The sequence below is a fragment of the Mesoplodon bidens genome (assembly GCF_964165515.1).
Source record: "Mesoplodon bidens genome assembly, chromosome: 15".
Lineage (NCBI taxonomy): Eukaryota > Metazoa > Chordata > Mammalia > Artiodactyla > Ziphiidae > Mesoplodon > Mesoplodon bidens.
This window is the reverse complement of record NC_138171.1, coordinates 16,378,359-16,396,160: the sequence shown is the minus strand read 5'-3', so window position 1 is coordinate 16,396,160 and position 17,802 is coordinate 16,378,359. Positions and strand designations below refer to the sequence as shown.

General features: G+C 46.5%; 1 protein-coding gene across 1 annotated transcript; it reads right to left on the bottom strand.

Moving 5' to 3' along the window:
- Window positions 1–3,941: 3,941 nt before the first annotated feature.
- FITM2 (fat storage inducing transmembrane protein 2) lies at window positions 3,942–9,767 on the bottom strand. Its single transcript, XM_081257742.1, has 2 exons — window positions 9,540–9,767; window positions 3,942–7,260 (listed from the first exon to the last, which is right to left on the bottom strand). The coding sequence occupies exons 1-2, from the start codon at window positions 9,710–9,712 to the stop codon at window positions 6,645–6,647; spliced, it is 789 nt and encodes a 262-aa protein (XP_081113868.1). The 5' UTR covers window positions 9,713–9,767; the 3' UTR covers window positions 3,942–6,644.
- Between the last annotated feature and the right edge of the window lie 8,035 nt (window positions 9,768–17,802).

Genomic DNA, 17,802 nt, shown 5'->3' with positions numbered 1-17,802 from the left:
AAGCAGTCCTCATAGGCACCCAATATTTTAAAGCTTAGAACTTACTTTCCTACCCATCATTTCATTAAACCAGTCAAAGACCAATGACGTAGAAAGAATCATCCCCATTTCATAGATGACTAACAAGCCCAGAGAGGTTAAGTGACTTGCCTAAGATCATACAGCTGAGGGAATGATAGGCAGGATTTGAATACAGTCTGCTTGCTCCAGTCCAAGGCTTCTAATAACTCTAGATAAGTCAGCTTCCACCCCCACCTGTTCAGCCCTGCATCACTCCCCAGCAGCATGGGGGCCCATGGCAGAAGAAACATGCTCAGGAAATGCAAATGGAAGGCAAGAAGGCATGAAAGGAGTGGAGCTGGGAAAGGGTGACAAGCAGCTTGCTCAGGCAGGGCCTGAATACTGTTGCTCCAGAAATTAAGATGTCAGTCAGGGGTGGCTCCCAGGCTCCCCCACCTACTCACCTCCTAGGCACTCAGACACACCTTCGGGGAGCCATGTCCTGGTAGAGAAGACAGGAGAAGTGATAAGTCTCCCAACCCAGTCCCTCAAATACGCAGCCTGGAAACCAGGGTCAGGCAGCCCTTGGCTTACCTGCAAGTGGACAGCATCGCAAACACCTACTTTACCTTGGCGCAAAGGACCCCACAGGTACACGGATGTCCTTTCTCCTCAGCTCTCCTGGAAAACACTTCTCTCACTCTCCCCCACCTCCTAGTTAGCCCTGAAACCAGACTAGAGTCTCGGAGACTCCATTCATTCTAGAGGTCCTGGGACATGGCCTTCCACATTCGACTGTATGTTTTAACTATCTCTGAGTCAATCAAAATTAAAACACTGACATGTATGGGGTTTCTTCTTCCTGATTTTTTTTTTTTTTTTTTTTTTTTGGGCCACACCACGCGGCATGCGGGATCTTAGTTCCCCAACCAGGGATTGAACCCGTGCCCTCTGCAGTGGAAGCATGGAGTCTTAACCACTGGACCGCCAGGGAAGTCTCTCTTTTTCCTGATTTCAAAGTAGTTATAGTATTGATGGCACATTAGGGACTTATTGTGCACTTGAAAGACGTTTATATAGTGCCTCCCATAGACTAGGTCCTAAGTAAGCCCTTTACAAGTATCAGTTCATTTAATCCTCACGATGACTATACAAGGTAGGTACTTCTATTATCCCTATTTTACAGATGAAGAAACTGAGGAACTTGTTCAAGGTCACACAGCCAGTGTGTATGGCAGAGGCAGAATAATCTCCTCCGCCCTTTGCTTTTCTGAGTGTGTTATGTAAATCATCTCTGCCTAAGCTGGGACAATGTTGGGGTAGGGTAGGGGAACACTCTGCTTTTGACGCTTAGCACCCTGTTTGGATGTGCTCATTTCATTGCCTGTGCCTGGCTAGACTGAGGGCAGAACTGTGTCTCTGAATTAACACCGTGTCCAGCATAGTGCCCCTCACCTAGCGGGGCAATGGATGTTGAATGAGGTGAGGCATTATCCCCACCTTACCCTTCACAAAGAGGCTCAGAGATTCTGACCTGACCGAGGGCACACAGCTGTAAGTTCTAGTCAGCACGAATGCAGAGTCTTTCTGCCACCAGATTCCGGTGCTAAATATAACACCATTTATTCTTTGTAGTGACTGCATTATATTCCTGATATGGTTACCATAATTTATTTAACCAATTGGCAACAGTTAGATAAATCTTGACAACTTTGCACTATCACAAATAGCTGCAATAAAATCTTTGTGTTTATCTTTGCCCACCTCTATGAGCATTCCCATAGCCTAAGTTCCTAGACTGAGCATGTTAGGTCTGTACATTTTCTTGGTTTGTTTTTGTTTTTGGCTGTGCCACACGGCTTGTGGGATCTCAGTTCCCTGACCAGGGATTGAACCTGGGCCATGGCAGTGAAAGCCTGTAATCCTAACCACAGGCTACCAGGGAACTCCCGGGTCTGCACATTTTAAGTTTGGATACGACAAGGTTACCATCTAATCACGTGGGCCCAATTTACCATCTCCCCTCTCCCTAAGGTATGGGAGGACCTGTTTTCTACGCTGTGTGTGTTCAATTTTAAAACTCCCCAGAGACTGTATTAGGGGTTTCTGGGACAATTTCTGAAGGTGACTATACTGTACGGAGTTTCCCTTAACAGAATCTACCCTCTCCTTGATATCGAAATTGGTTTGATTTTGGAGACCTTTTTATTTTATTTATTTCTTTATTTATTTGCAGTACGCGGGTCGCTCGCTGCTGTGGCCTGTCCCGTTGCGGAGCACAGGCTCCGGACGCACAGCCTCAGCGGCCATGGCTCACGGGCCCAGCCGCTCCGCGGCATGTGGGATCTTCCCGGACCGGGGCACGAACCCGTGTCCTGTATCGGCAGACGGACTCTCAACCACTGTGCCACCAGGGAAGCCCTGGAGACCTTTTTAAAAAGCCTTCTGCAGTTCATCCCTCTGGGAGCTAGGTCCAGCTCCCCATGTCCAGGAAGTCCCTATGAAGCCAAGCAATCAGGTCTAAACTGCATTAGGCTGTTGATGCAGAGAAAAGCAGGGGTATGATAAAGTGCACCCAGAGATCAGCTCCCCGATCACTCACCGGGAAGCCAGCTGCCACCTCAGCTGAGTGGGAGCTTCTTTTCACGTTGTTTCCTTAAATAGAAGTCACAACCAGCTTGGGAAGAACTTTTCATCAAGTGGAGCAAAGAAATAGAATAGAGCAGAGAGTTGATGAGGTTAACCAGTCTGTGCCCATCATTTATCAGATAAGGAAGTTGAGACCCAGAGATGTTGAGTGACTCGGTCAAGGTCACACAGCAGAGCAGAAAAAGCAGTGGTGGAAGCCGGCTCAAAGCCGGGCACTCGCACTTCTAGCTGAGTGCTCTTTATAATATAGCAGGGCGCATCCAGGACCTCCATTGACAGTCCTTTCAGTCTGCCTTTCTTCAATCTCTGTTGCTCTTGAACATGAGGGGAAAGTTAGGTTTCTTGAGAAGGGATCTCTGGATGAAACTCATGGCAGCTCAACTCCGTGCCTTTGTGCATGCTGTTCTCACGTCCTTGGAGTCTGTTCTCTGCCTAACTGCTTGAACTCCTTCTCATCCTTCAAGACCCAAAAGAACTATGTTCTGTGAAAATATCCCGTGATTCCCCAGGGCACCTGGTTGGACTCCCCTGCTCTGTGTTCCCAGGCCCTAACCTCGACCTTGGAACACTCTATGGTGGTTGTTGACTCCATACGCATCTTCTCCAGGAGTGAAAATTCCTCAGACGCACAGAGGTAGCAAAATCAAACTTTGCAACCCCACGCACACCTTAAGCTCTGAAGGGATGGATTTTGGACCACAGGCTCCAGGAGGGAGGGAGTTCATTATCCCGTCCTAGCTCCTGGCTCACAGGAAACACTCAAGAAGGGTTTGGCGCTGCCAACAGAATCTCAACAGGAAAGTTCTGCCAAAGGAGGAGCTTCAAATCCTGGAGCCATTGGGCTTTTGCCAGATATACCTGGAGGGACCAAGCAGGTCAGGCTGAGGACAGAGCGGGAGCTAAAAGGTACAAAAAGTCCTCACGCGCGCGTATAGGCCTCCAGGGCACTTTCACAGATGACCTCATCCGAGTGAACTTTGTAAGTGTTCTTGTGTAACCTTCCTCTTACTGCCAAGAAAACGGCTCCCAAATCTGGCTGATCCAGGCCTCAGGACTCTGAGACACAGATGTGGCACAGAGGGAAGGAGTAAATCAGGCTGAGAAATACATGACAACATATCCTTAGGTTACAGGATTGAGGAGAAAAAAAGTAAGAGTGACTACAGCCTTGAAGTTCCCCTATACACAACGAGTAGCTCCAGTAAGAATTACTCTCCTCTCATAAAATGGGCTGAGCTCTCCTGGTTCTGGAATTGAGGGTTTTGGAAAAGAATACACGAAACGCGGGAATGTGGGATTTCATTATCTGTAGTTTAATGTGCCTGTTTACACACACGATCTGTGTGTGTACATAACAGTGGTAAGAGCCATTCTCTAAATACAATCTGGTACTCAGACTATGACAGATGCATGCGGAAAATGAGGCGCCAGTGAATGAACCTCAACACGGAGAGACAAACCAAGCACGGTGGTATTCTGTGATCACAAATGCCCTCAAAAGCCTCTTGTTCGGCACCTGGGGAATAGACACTTTTCAAAAGACAATACAAGGCTACTTCAACAGGACACCCAGACCCCAGATGGCACTCCAAAGAACATATTCGTTTCCCTGCCTTCTCCAGAGGAGCCATAAAGTTCTAAAGGCTTAATCAAGAAAGAGGAGGCAGGAGGATTATCACCTGCTATGCACATGTGCTGGGCATTTTACATACATATTCCCTTCATCCTGACAGTACCACCTCCATTTTACAGACGGGGAAATTGAGGCTTGACCAGGGTCAGACACGATTTGGACCCACATCTCACATTTGCCTAAACTTTCAGCCTTGCCACGCTGTGTCACACAGGGATTGAGAGCATGTTCCCTAGAGACAGGCAAAGGCGCTAAGACTGAACAGGAAGTGGCAGAAGGCTCATCAATAGACAAGATTCGGTGATGGACGCTTTCCGCGGAGTCAGTGTAAGGCTGAGACTGAATCAGACCTGCAGGAGAGAAACGTCTGGACATTTAAATGAGACAAGTGAACTTCTGGCGTCCCCTTGTGCCTGCTGCCTTTTGGTGCTGAACATGAAACGCAGGAGAGACGTCAATCCCTTCAGCAAGCCCCTGCCACCTACCCCAGCCCCACTTCCACCACCCCCGTTTTCAGATGTAAGCTCCAGGGGGCAAAACAATTCTCCTGGGGCCCATCAGAGCTTGCCAACGCTCCCAAAGCACCATGGTGACACCTTCGAAATCTCACTGTCAGGTGTTTCTGCCACCTTTGGGTACAATGTATCACACCCCACATTTTGATCGATATAGGTTAACCTGTGGCCAGATGAGATATGAACTACATATTTTAAGTACATATTTATACGCAATACATTTTACACTGAAGATTTTCCAGACCTCAAACTCCTACCAACCTAAGCTTGAGTTAAGCCAGGCAAGTGCAGTGCTTATCAGTTAATGCTATTACCAGGCTTGACTGGGGGGGGTGGAGGGGCGTCAAAGAAGCTTCCAGGATGATTATCCAAAATGCAAGGGGTTTGGTTTGAAAGGCTTAAGGAGACACCCTGAGAGAGGGAAGGGGTATCTTATCACAGAGCGGTAACTGTGCCTTTGTGGGGCAGGGGGGACGGGGCATCTCACCATTCCCAGCACTCCCAAGGTGAGGGCCACACAAGGACAAGCCTGGAAATTGAGAGGTACTGCCAAGGGGAAATAAAAGGTCGAGTTCAAGGGCAGATGAACAGGCCCGTTTGGTCTGGTTTCGGTGGTGGTCCAAGTAAGAGGAGGGTGGGCCAAAGTCAAGCCATCATTTATCAGGGACGTTTTTGCAAACAGGTTGGCTTCTTGCCATCAGAAGCAAGGGAAGATATTTTCGTCCACTTCTGACTTATCATAACCTTGTCCAAAAGGGTAAAAGTGCCTTGGGCCACAGCAATGAACGGAGGGCTTATTATCACACAGCTCGGTAGCACCAATCAGTCTACATCACTGACGTGTGGTCAGGGGAGGTTCAGTGCAAATATGCATTTTGCAAAATTACCCTGACTCAGCTTAAAATTCAACAGGTTATTAAAACGTCTGCTTTCCGGTTTTATTCTTAATAGAGAAAAGAGTCCCGTGAGTGTGAATTTAATACCGTAAGCCAAGAGTGTTCTAAAAAACCTTCAAAGCAATCTACACATGTGCCAAAGTGCAGAATCGTGAGTTATTTTCGGGAGTTCTGTCAACAAAGAACAAATGCCATGATTGTTATCAAAAACTATAAAGCATTCACTCACAATAGAAGGGGGGGAAGTAACCTTCTTGCTCCGAAAACCAATATATAATAGACAACATGGACAGAAAATTATCAATGTTCGTTACCTAAAAATCATCCAATACTCTGTCGCAGAGGCACTCCAGTTTAACTGTTTTGGTAGCTAATCACAAGCCACTTGCAATATTTGACATTCCGCGGACAAAATAAATACTACAACCAGAATGTGTCTTTCAGGCAGTTGGCTGTTTTATAAAGAACCCTGCTGGAAATAAATGCTTCTGCAAAACTGACCAGAGGGAATTACTGTTAAATAACAGTGTTAACAGCCATTGACACAGAAGACAAGGAAGAATCAGGGAGCATCTGATGGCAGCAGAAGAGAGTCCTGAGGCCCCGGCCCCACTTCAGCCACACAGCAGAGGCTTTCCCGATCCCGCCCTCTCGCTGAGCCTGAGCTTGGCCCTCTAGGGCCTAAAGGGATGTTCCAGATTAAGGTCAAGTCTTGCCAAGAACGCAAAGTGCCTGACTGGGAGTGGCGGTGCTTGTGACACAGGGCGATGCCACCAGGGACAGTCTGGGGCCTGACCTCGCTGGCGCCCCAGACTCCACCCCACCCCCACCCCACACGCTGCCCGGTAAGCTTCCTCCCGGAAGCGGGATCAATCATTTAGTCGATAACTAAGAAAAATAAGTGGAAAATCTATTAGCCACTGTCCTGCTGCCATCCCTTTTGCTTCTCTTTTATTTCTTGTAACTGTCTTGCTTCAGATTCAAACTAGAGCTCTGGGGAGGAAGTCCCGGAGAGAAGGATTTCAGATACCAACACCCGTACGTCCCGTACCAGCCCAGCAGACCGAACAGGGTGCCAAACACTTTCTGGGACAAGTTGTGAAAGTAAACGGCCGTGCACAAAAACATCCACAGCCAGATGAAGGTCAGGAAGCCCAGGGCGACCCCCAGCGCGGTGATGGCCCCGTGAAGCCAGTGGCTTCGGTCCGTCCTCACCTCGTGCAGCACAGCCATCTCCTCCACAATCATGAGGGCACAGAAGGTCAGCAGGAAGGAGTGGCCCGAGATGTCAAAGCCATGCCAAAAGCCTCCTTCCCCGTGGCACTGCTGCTTACTCTGGTGCTCCTTTCTCACCCCCTCCAGGGCTGGCGACTGGTAGCAGCTGCCTGTGTAGTGCTCAATGTTGGCGAAGACGGCTGTGCCCACGTACCAGATGGCCGTGCCCACAAGCAGTGTGCTCAGCCGCCGCAGGACCAGGCCAGCCTTGCCCGTCAGGTGGTAGTTGGTGAGGGCGATGAAAGGCAGGAGGAGACAGAAAGTCCAGGCCCAGGCCACTTTGACAAAATACCTGGCAGAGGAAGAAAGTGGAAGTGAAGAGCGGGGACATGGCGCAGAGGGAACAAGGTCATGACTCAGGACTCTGGATTCTCGAGGGAGGGAAAAAGCAGAAACAGGTGATAAAGCGATAGACCACAACTTCACTCACTAAGTACTTTAAGTGTATTAGCTATTGAATCCTTACACAACTCTATGAGGTTAGGTACTGCTATCATCCTTATTTTACAGAGAAGAAAACAGAGGCACAGAGAAGCAGCATGCCCAAAGCAGAGGGCATCAGTGGTGGAGCCGGGATTTAAACCCAGGTTCTGTGATCTGAAGCACTATGTTATTTGCTGAGGAAAGTAATTACAGAGCTTTCACATACATCCACTTTCCCATAGAATACTCACAGTTACCTCAGGGGGAAGGTGTCATTAGCCCCATATTATAGATAAAGAATAGTTCAGCAACTTGCCAGGATCACACTCACATGATCAACAAGCCCAGGTTAAACCAAGGTTTGGCCAGGCCCAAAGCCCATGCTTTTTCTACACCGAGGCTTTTTCCTACGTGGTAGAAATGATCAGACAGAGACTGACTTCACGCTAGAAGACCCAGGTTCAAATCCTGACTCCGACTTATTACCACACCTCCAGGCCTCCGCTTCCTCAACTGTTAAATAGAACTGAGGGGACCCAACGATTTTTAAATCCAGAGCCAATGATCCACTAGTTCCCTTTCAATAATTAACTAGCATAGAGGTGTGGAGCAAAACACCAGAATCCACGGCAACTCGCAAAAGACAGGGACTTGTCTGCCAGGCTCTTCGGCTCCCAGCTCGCCCAGGCCAGATCAAGCAGCAGCTGTCTTGTCTGCCGCTCCTGCCCTCATCAAAGGTGGCTGAGCTGGGGACCAGGTGCGGTAAACACAAATGCAAGAGACTTGGGGCCATGACCACTCTCATAATCTATTCTCAGCCCAGCCTCCATGGGCAGGTGAGGAAGGAAGGTGCGCAAAGGGCCGAAGGACTCTTCCTGGGTTCCAAAGGTTCTTCAGACACTACCCAAGGGCCTGTCGCTAAAGTCTTCCCTGGGACTGATATGCAAGGATCTGGCCACAGCCAAGACCTGTCAGGTACTTGATGAAACTGCTGGGGAGAGAAACCGGGGTTTTAAGTAGATAACCAAAGTTGAACTGACTTTTGGGAGATGCTGCAGACACTGTACCTCCCAAGGAGAGTCGAAGCTCACGTCAGGGGAGGAGTTTTATCTTTCAGAGTTTCCCTTTACTATTGCAACGGTGTTCGTGTCGATAAACTTAAAATCCAAGAGGTTTAAAAAAAATTTAAAAAAAAGGAGGGGGTTGGGGCCTCCCTGGTGGCGCAGTGGTTGAGAGTCCGCCTGCCGATGCAGGGGATACGGGTTCGTGCCCCGGTCTGGGAGGATCCCATATGCCGCGGAGCGGCTGGGCCCGTGAGCCATGGCCGCTGGGCCTGCGCGTCCGGAGCCTGTGCTCCGCAACGGGAGAGGCCACAAGAGTGAGAGGCCCGCATACCGCAAAAAGAAAAAAAAAAAAAAAAAAAAAAGGAGGGGGTGGGTGGACTTAAGGAGAAGTCTCAAAGAGCCCGGCTGGGATGGTGTTCCTAGGCCACTGCCATGAACTTTGAGTGGCTGAGGAAATCCAAGCAGATCCAGGGGAAAGGTCACGGACTTTTCCCGGAGGGTTCCACTCCGGGGCGACTGTCTTGGAACGGGGGTTGGCATGGGCTAGGACAGGCTCTCAAAGGTGGGGGGCAGGGGGTGCTGGCGAAAGAAGGCAGGTCTGCTTGCCCCACCCAGGTGTGATGGGATTCTGTCACCAGCTGGGGGGTATCAGATTTAGGGCGGAGGCGCAGGGTCTGACACTGGCAGGCAGGAGGGAGGTGGCATCTCCCCCAGGGCAGGGGCCAACTCCTAACCCCAAAGGGAGGCAGGGGGAGCAGCGACACAGGCCGGTTCACCCCACTTCCCATCCCCCACCCCTACACACACACACACACACACACACACACACACACACACAGCACCCTGCCCGTCACCCCTGCCCAGTCAAGCTCAGACTGTCTGGTTTGGGTGTGCAAACGCGACTTGCCAGTGACACTAGCTATTCCGGGGTCCCTCCATCGCGACACGCGTGCAGACGCTGCTGTCACGAAGGGGAGAAGGTTCTCCCCTTCCAATGACTCGTCCATCAGGGCAGCTAACCCCCGGCTCTCTGGGCAAGGCGACAGCTACGGCAGGGACAGGAGAGGACCCGGGGCGCACTCACACGTTGAGGACGTTGCGCTTGTTGCTGAGATAGCTCTCGGGCAGCGGGGAAAGCTCCTTGAGGAGGGAACCAGCCAGCATGGAGGCCACCAGGGCCCAGGGCAGGTAGCGCCTTACGGCCGCCCGCACCAGCGTCCCCCTGAGGGCCCACGCGCAGCGCTCCAGATGCTCCATGCCCGACCTGTCGGCCACCGTCTTGCCCTTCGTCTTGGGCGGTGCCACCGCCTCCCTTTGAGCGCACGCGCGCCGCTCGCAGGCCCCGCCCCCGAGGAGCGTGAGCGTTCCGGAGCCCGCGCGCTCCCCCTCCTGGCCACTGGCGGCCTCTGCAGCACTCCTGTTTCCAAAATCCTCGTTTGCCTCCTTGCCTTCTCGAAATCCCGCCGCCAGGGTAACATGCTCGGGTAAGGAAAGGCACACATCCTCTGTGCCTTGCTCTGGTCGGAGGAAAAAGCGCTTGTGGGAATATTTGCTGGAGGTGAGGAAGAATAAACGTAGCGCTGTAGGAATTGGAGCAGTGGTCCCAGCATCATTTAGTCTCTCTTGGAGATGCTTCCTCCATCTGAGCCTTAGTTTTCTCATCTGTAACATGGGGAGCCAAGAGGAGATCAACCTTTCCCAAGTTAGTTTATGAACTCGAGGTTCATTATGGTGGTCCAGACATACGGACATGAGAAAATAAATGCATAAAATAACCATTAGATTTACATTTTAAATTATTAGCTTTATTTTCACTTTTAAAACAACTGTGATTGGTATTGAGAGAAAATGCTGGACGCTGGGGGTTAATGGCCATCAGATGAGGGCGTTGATGACTCAGTCACTCGATTATCACAGAGTTAAACCCACTCATCCCCTGTCATGGCTGGGTGTCTAATTGTTTCCCAACCTTGCGGCACTTCTTTGCCACTGTATTAGTTTCTTAGTGCTGCCATAACAAATTACCACAAATATGTTGGCTTAAACCAACAGAAATTTATTCTCTGACAATTCTGGAGGCCAGAGTCTGAAATGAAGCTGCTGACAGGATTGGTTCCTTCTGGAGGCTCTGAGGGAGGACCCTTTCCATAGCTCTCTCCTAGCTTCTGTGACTGCTGGCAGTCTTGGCATTCCTTGGCTTGTGGCTGCATCACTCCAATCTTTGCCTCCGTCTTCATGTGGGCTTCTCCCTTCTGTGTCTCTGTGTGTCTTCTCTCCTCTGTCCCTTATAAGGACACTAGTTACTGGATTAGGGTCCACTCTAAATCCAGGATAATCTCATCTTGAGATCCTTAATTATATGTGCAACGACCCTATTTCCAAATAAGGTCACATTCCTAAGTACCAGGGATCAAGACTTTGACATATCTTTTTTTGGGGGGAGGGGGGTGGTCACCATTCAACCCATTACGTCCACCTTAACTGTTTTTGCTATGTCCGTATACCACCAATACTATTATTTGCTTCACATTTTTCTTTAAACAACACACATTTAAAACTGAAATACTTATTCAATAGCCTCCCAAGCAGAAATATCCATGAAATAATAGATTCTGTGTGCCAGTTATTTTTTTTCTATTACAAAAATAACATTTCTGGGCTTCCCTGGTGGCGCAGTGGTTGAGAGTCTGCCTGCCGATGCAGGGGACACGGGTTCGTGCCCCGGTCTGGGAAGATCCCACATGCCGCGGAGCGGCTGGGCCCGTGAGCTATGGCTGCTGAGCCTGCGCATCCAGAGCCTGTGCTCCGCAACGGGAGAGGCCACAACAGTGAGAGGCCCGTGTACTGAAAAAAAACAAAACAAACAAACAAAAACAAAAAAAGACATTTCTATTGAAATATGCATCATCTCTAGCTGCCTAAAATAATCTCGTGTCCCTAAACCAAGAATAGCTACTGCACTTTGGGAAACACTGGCCTGATTTACACGTATAATACAATGATGTTTAAAATCTCTCATGCAGACAATCAATAAACTAATAGGCGTAAAAGCATTAATGCCTTAAAACTGTCTCAAGGTGATCGGTAAATTGCATTTATCTGATCATAGTTTTTACATAGCAAGACGTCTCTGGGTCTTCAAAAAGCTTGGTTGAAAAAAGCTAATGTACTGGTGATTATACTAATTTGCCTTTTCATGATTGGATATAAAAACCACACAGCTGATGGGCTTCCCTGGTGGCGCAGTGGTTGAGAGTCCGCCTGCCGATGCAGGGGACATGGGTTCGTGCCCCGGTCCGGGAAGATTCCACATGTCGCGGAGCGGCTAGGCCCGTGAGCCATGGCTGCTGAGCCTGCGCGTCCGGAGCCTGTGCTCCACAACGGGAGAGGCCACAACAGTGAGAGGCCCGTGTACCGCAAAAAAACAAAAACAAAAAAACCCCCACACAGCTGACAAGATGTTAATTGTGAAGGCAGCTTGTAAATAGTATCTGAAACCATCTGTATCTCCTGAAGATTGTCAGGTGCTGAATTATTGTTACTTTCCATAGCAAGCTGCATAATGGTTAAGAACAGGGAGGTAGGGCTTCCCAGGTTGTGTAATGGTTAAGAATCCGCTTGCCAATGCAGGGGACATGGTGCTGCGGAGCAACTAAGTCCATGCGCCGCAACTACTGAGCCTGCGCTCTAGAGCCCGTGAGCCACAAGGACTGAGCCCGCATTCCACAACTACTGAAGCCCACGCACCTAAGGCCCATGCTCCTCAACAAGAGAAGCCACTGCAATGAGAAGACTGCACACCTCAATGAAGAGTAGCCCCCGCTCGCTGCAACTGGAGAAAGCCCGCACATAGCAACAAAGACACAGTGCAGCCTAAATAAATAAATAAATTTATAAATAAACAAATAAATTTATAAATAAATAAAATAAAAAAGAACAGGGAGGTACACTGGACATTATTAGCTAAGTGGTTCCCCTTGACGAAAATCCAGATGCTAATCCCCCACCCCCAAGAAAAGGGGAAAGGGCACTAGGTGACAGAAACTCTATACATCACCCAGAGGAACCAGCAAAAACATACCTCCTGTATGTTTCAGGATTTGTATTTCTCTAGAAAGGAAACGGGTTTGTTCTATTTGAAACTCTACAGCTTAATCCCTGGAGATTTTTGAAGACTGAGCTACACCCAGACTTGAAAATTTGTAGGTCTCTAAAGTTTTCTTTTCTTTTTTAAAAACTTCAACCCATGTAAAGAAATACATATTCATGTTGTGGGTCCAGCTGTGTGCTGGAGCAAACTCATACGGATGGCGAGAACAGATTGTTAAATTTTCCAGACTTCTGCCAGCTGATTGTTAAAGCTAGTATTAAAAATCACATTATACTGGTGGCGCAGTGGTTGAGAGTCCACCTGCCAATGCAGGGGACATGGGTTCGTGCCCCGGTCCGGGAAGATCCCACATGCCGTGGAGCGGCTAGGCCCGTGAGCCATGGCCGCTGAACCTGCACGTCCGGAGCCTGTGAACCGCAACGGGAGAGGCCACAACAGTGAGAGGTCCGTGTACCGCAAAAAAAAAAAAAAAAAAAAAAAATCACATTATATAAATGAACAATTAAATGCACAATAAATATTCAAAACCCATCATTTCCAAATTATTTTACTCTGTTTCACTATTACCTATGCCCCTGAGGTTGCTTACATCTATTGTATAGTATGTTACTGTGCAACTTTTCCCAACTGTGTGTTCGTTGGTGTCACATTTGTAGCTTGAAACCAGCCCTGGTAGGAGTATTTACACTAAGGGAAATGGCAGGTACTATAAATCAGGGCTTTATTTGGTTTGTCGACTATCTAGACTGGGATGCGACTCCATTTGTCAAACATGGTTGAACTGAAACTATAGGTTGGCTATGGATACAAGAGTCCAGCAAACATCAATGAAAGCATTCTGGGGGAATCAATTCACTATATGGAATTTACAGTAAAAAGAATTTTTATATTTTATTATTTTAAAATTATGGCTACACATTCTTTATATTAAGAGAAAGTTGGGGAATCCCTGATGGTCCAGTGGTTAGGACTCCACGCTTCCACTGCAGGGGGCACAGGTTCGATCCCTGGTTGGGGAAATAAGATCTGCGGTGTGGCCAAATAAATATTAAATAAATAAAATTTGGGGACTTCTCTGGCAGTCCAGTGGTTAAGACTCTGTGCTCCCAATGCAGGGGGCATGGGTTCGATCCCTGGTGGGGGAGCTAGGATCCTGCATGCCGCACGATGCAGCCAAAAAAAAAAAAGAAAAGAAAAAAAGAGAAATTTATAATACATTTATGTACATACATACTTATACATTTTCCCCTAGAGAGATAGTTGTTAAACATTTATCAACAAATCACTGGCTGTGATCCAGTACACATATAAACATATATATGTATATAAATATATAAATATATATATTGTATATATATTAAAAATATATATTCATTCATAAGTGAATATATGCTAATAAATATATAGGTATAGCTATAAATGTAGCTTTATGACAGTTCATGACAGAGTTTGCCTCTACTATGTATGAGGCACTCTAATATTTTCTATTCAATTATAAATTCAAGTTTTTAAACATGCTGGTCATGACTCATTGAATTGATTTTACAACTCGCTAATGGGTGGGGATCTGTAGTTTGAAAAACACTTCACTAGATTTGAAAGCATTGGAGAACCATGACCTACCCTTCCCCACCAGGGGGTGATAGAAGACTACAAATATCAGGGCTCTGCCCTGCCTGAGACTTCAGTGGTATCGCCTAATTCGTTGGGTTTCATTCCTTCATTTATTTATTCAACAAATACTTGTTCGAATTATATGGCCTCTCACTTCCAGCAACTTAAAATCTAGTGAAGGTGATCATCATTAATTTATTCAGCCAACCAACACTTATTAACAATTTGCTATGCACCAAGCATTGGGCTAGATGTTAAGACCTCCAGTGTTTTGGATAGATGAGTTTCCTTAATAACCGTAGATTTATTGCCGTTTAAAAACACCATTTGGGGGATTTCCCTGGTTGCCTAGTGGTTAGGATTCCGACCTTTCACTCCCATGGCCTGGCTTCAACCCCTGGTTGGGGAACTGACATCCATCCCACAAGCGGTGCAGCCAAAAAGAAAAGAAAAAAAGAAAACACACACACACACACCATTTTTCAGGCTTGAGGCAAGATGAGGCCGGGCCATCTTGTCAAACCAGAAAGCAAGGAAACCATAAGCTATCAAACACTGCTAAGGTCATTTCAGGAGGACACAGAAGCCAATCAGAAAGGCTCACAGGCCAAAGATGGGACAGTTTGAGCCTAAATAAGAGTATTAACTGCAATGGATGGAAATACACACATATGTTTAAATCCAGAGGTTCATAATGTACTTAAACTAATGGCTACCTTTGGAAAAATCAACTCATCATTCTGACAACTAGTAAATAAAGGGAAAGAATCAAGCATTTTTCCTGCCACTCCTATGGGAACTGAACCACCGAATAACCAAGGAGCAGATGAATTTCTTGTTAAAGAAAATATCTCAAGGAGTAAATGAAGAGGGAACAACAGAATTAGACATGGAAGTTTAAAATGTTAGTTTGAAATATGGGTGAGTCAGATTCATCCAAAAGAAAAGTCAGTTTGCAGCTATTCATAAAAAGAAAAGTTTGATACAGAGAAGCACTGTCAACTAAATCTCTACAGATCCACCTCATAAGGTTTAAAATTTTTAAATCAGATTATCATAATTGTGACCTTTGTTCAGAATTTTATATTTTAGGTTTCTTAGGGTCAGATTTTATAAGCACATGGTTTCATGTTTATTATAGAAATGGAGAACTAGAAGCAAAAAAGTAGCATTTTCTTGTTGAATGCTAAATGTAATTTCATAAGCAAATTCCACATGTATGTTACTTTTGTTGCAACAGTTTGGATATTATAGAATTTATCTTGAAGTCTGAGTCTCTCTTGGACAAATAAACACTCTGCTTTTTGAATTTTTTGAAAATCACTTGTCTTTTTATTTTGATGGCAGTTTCAGTTCTTTGAAAAATGTAAAATCACTAAATTTGTGAATGGTTGCCTGGAAATCATCTGAGGCTACAGTTGGGCTTCGACCAGGTTGAACATGAATATATGTAAACTAAAGATTAAATAAAAGGAAATGTAAGCTTTGACTGCCTTCTTGTAAAGAATTTTTCTTCTTTATAACCATATTACATTATAATACCACTGATTCATAAGATTAAATTCTGCTGGGGTACAATCTCACTACTGGGCATATACCCTGAGAAAACTATAATTCAAAAAGAGTCATGTACCACAATGTTCATTGCAGCTCTATTTACAATAGCCAGGACATGGAAGCAACCTAAGTGTCCATCGATAGACGAATGGATAAAGAAGATGTGGCACATATATACAATGGAATATTACTCAGCCATAAAAAGAAATGAAATTGAATTATTTGTAGCGAGGTGATTGGACCTAGAGACTGTCATACAGAGTGAAGTAAGTCAGAAAGAGAAAAACAAATACTGTATGTTAACACATATATATGGAATCTAAAAAAAAAAAAGAAAAAAAAATGGTTCTGAAGAACCTAGGGGCAGGACAGGAATAAAGACGCAGACGTAGAGAACGGACTGGAGGACATGGGGAGGGGTAAGGGTAAGCTGGGACGAAGTGAGAGAGTGGCATGGACATATATACACTACCAAATGTAAATAGATAGCTAGTGGGAAGCAGCCGCATGGCACAGGGAGATCAGCTCGGTGCTCTGTGTCCATCTAGAAGGGTGGGATAGGGAGGGTGAGAGGGAGACGCAAGAGGGAGGAGATATGGGGATGTATGTATATGTATAGCTGATTCACTTTGTTATACAACAGAACTTAACACACCATTGTAAAGCAATTATACTCCAATAAAGATGTTTTAAAAAAAAATTCTGCTAGGGTAGAATACCAAAAAAAATGTGAGTGTTTCCACTGGAAAAGAGATCTTTATTTTGACAGTGATCTTGGTCTGCTTTAAGGGTCAATTGGCCTGTATCACCTGATTAAATGCAAAAAGCAGAAGGTCTTTATGGATTAGGAGTATCATCAAAGATTCTTTTAAAAACATAATGTACTTATTTGTTTATTTTCTGTCTCCCTTACTTGAATATCAGCTCTAGAGGGTAGGGAACATTGCCTGTTTTGTTCACTAAGGCATCCCAAGCGTTAGAACCATATCTGGCGCCTACTAGGCACTCAAAAAATATTTATTTTGTTAAATAAATTAAAGAATAATTATTAATATGCTGATGAAAGAAAATGATTTTAAAATTTAAATTGCTTCTTTATAAACAGAAGAGAAACAGCAGAAAATAATAATTACGGAATTAAAAAAATAATTTTTTTACTAGTAAGGAGTTCCCAAGATTATAAATCGCTGTGAAAGGGGTTTCTGGTCCATAAAGCCTTGAAAGATGCCACAGTAGAACGATAACGGGTTAAGGAGAGGATGTATGGGGCCATGAGGAGAGGACCAGGTAGGATCAGAGAAGGGTCAGAGAAGAGTTCTTGGAAGAGATGATTTCTGTCTAAGCTGAGATTGGAAGGACTGGCTAGAGTGTGGCCAGAGGAACAGTGGGAAGCAGTCATTCCAGGAAGAGCAACCAGCAGGTGCTTTTTTGTTGGCTGGTGTGCATGAAATAATTCATTCCCACTTTGGCAGGAATGGCCATCGGGCAGCCCAATAATCCTCCCAGCAGGCAGCCCTCTTTGTCCACATTTCCTAGCCAGAGAGCAGAAGTATTCCCCAGCACAAATTCTTTCTTTCTGAGCTCCCCTCTGCAATGCCTCCCCCATTCTGAACCTCTGGCCACCTCTCTTTCTGGCTGGAGGGGCTGGCTAGCCACTCCCTAGGGTGAGGCAGCTGAGCAAAGCCAGCAGCTGCCAGAGGCCAGGTTGCCTAACTGCCAAACTGGGAGGGGGTTATATCCACTGGCTGTGTCCCCAACACACACAAGCCCAGGCTGCCCATCCTCTGGGCCCATTTGGGTACAGGGTCAGAAGGGCTGGTGCAGCAGGGCAGGGATTTGGCTTTGCTCATCTTCAGGCCACAGGGAGAGTGGCAGGAGGGGCCAGGGACCCTGAGTACCTTCCTGCTTTCTTTCTGGCCACTGAGTCCTACAAACCCCAGACCCTCCTCTCTGAAGCACTCACAGGGCTGAGGCTTGGAAGGAGGGGGCTGGCTTTTTTTTTTTTTTTTTTTTTTTGCCTGAACGAGCATTGGTAAAGTTAGAAGAAAAAAAAACAAAAAGCAGG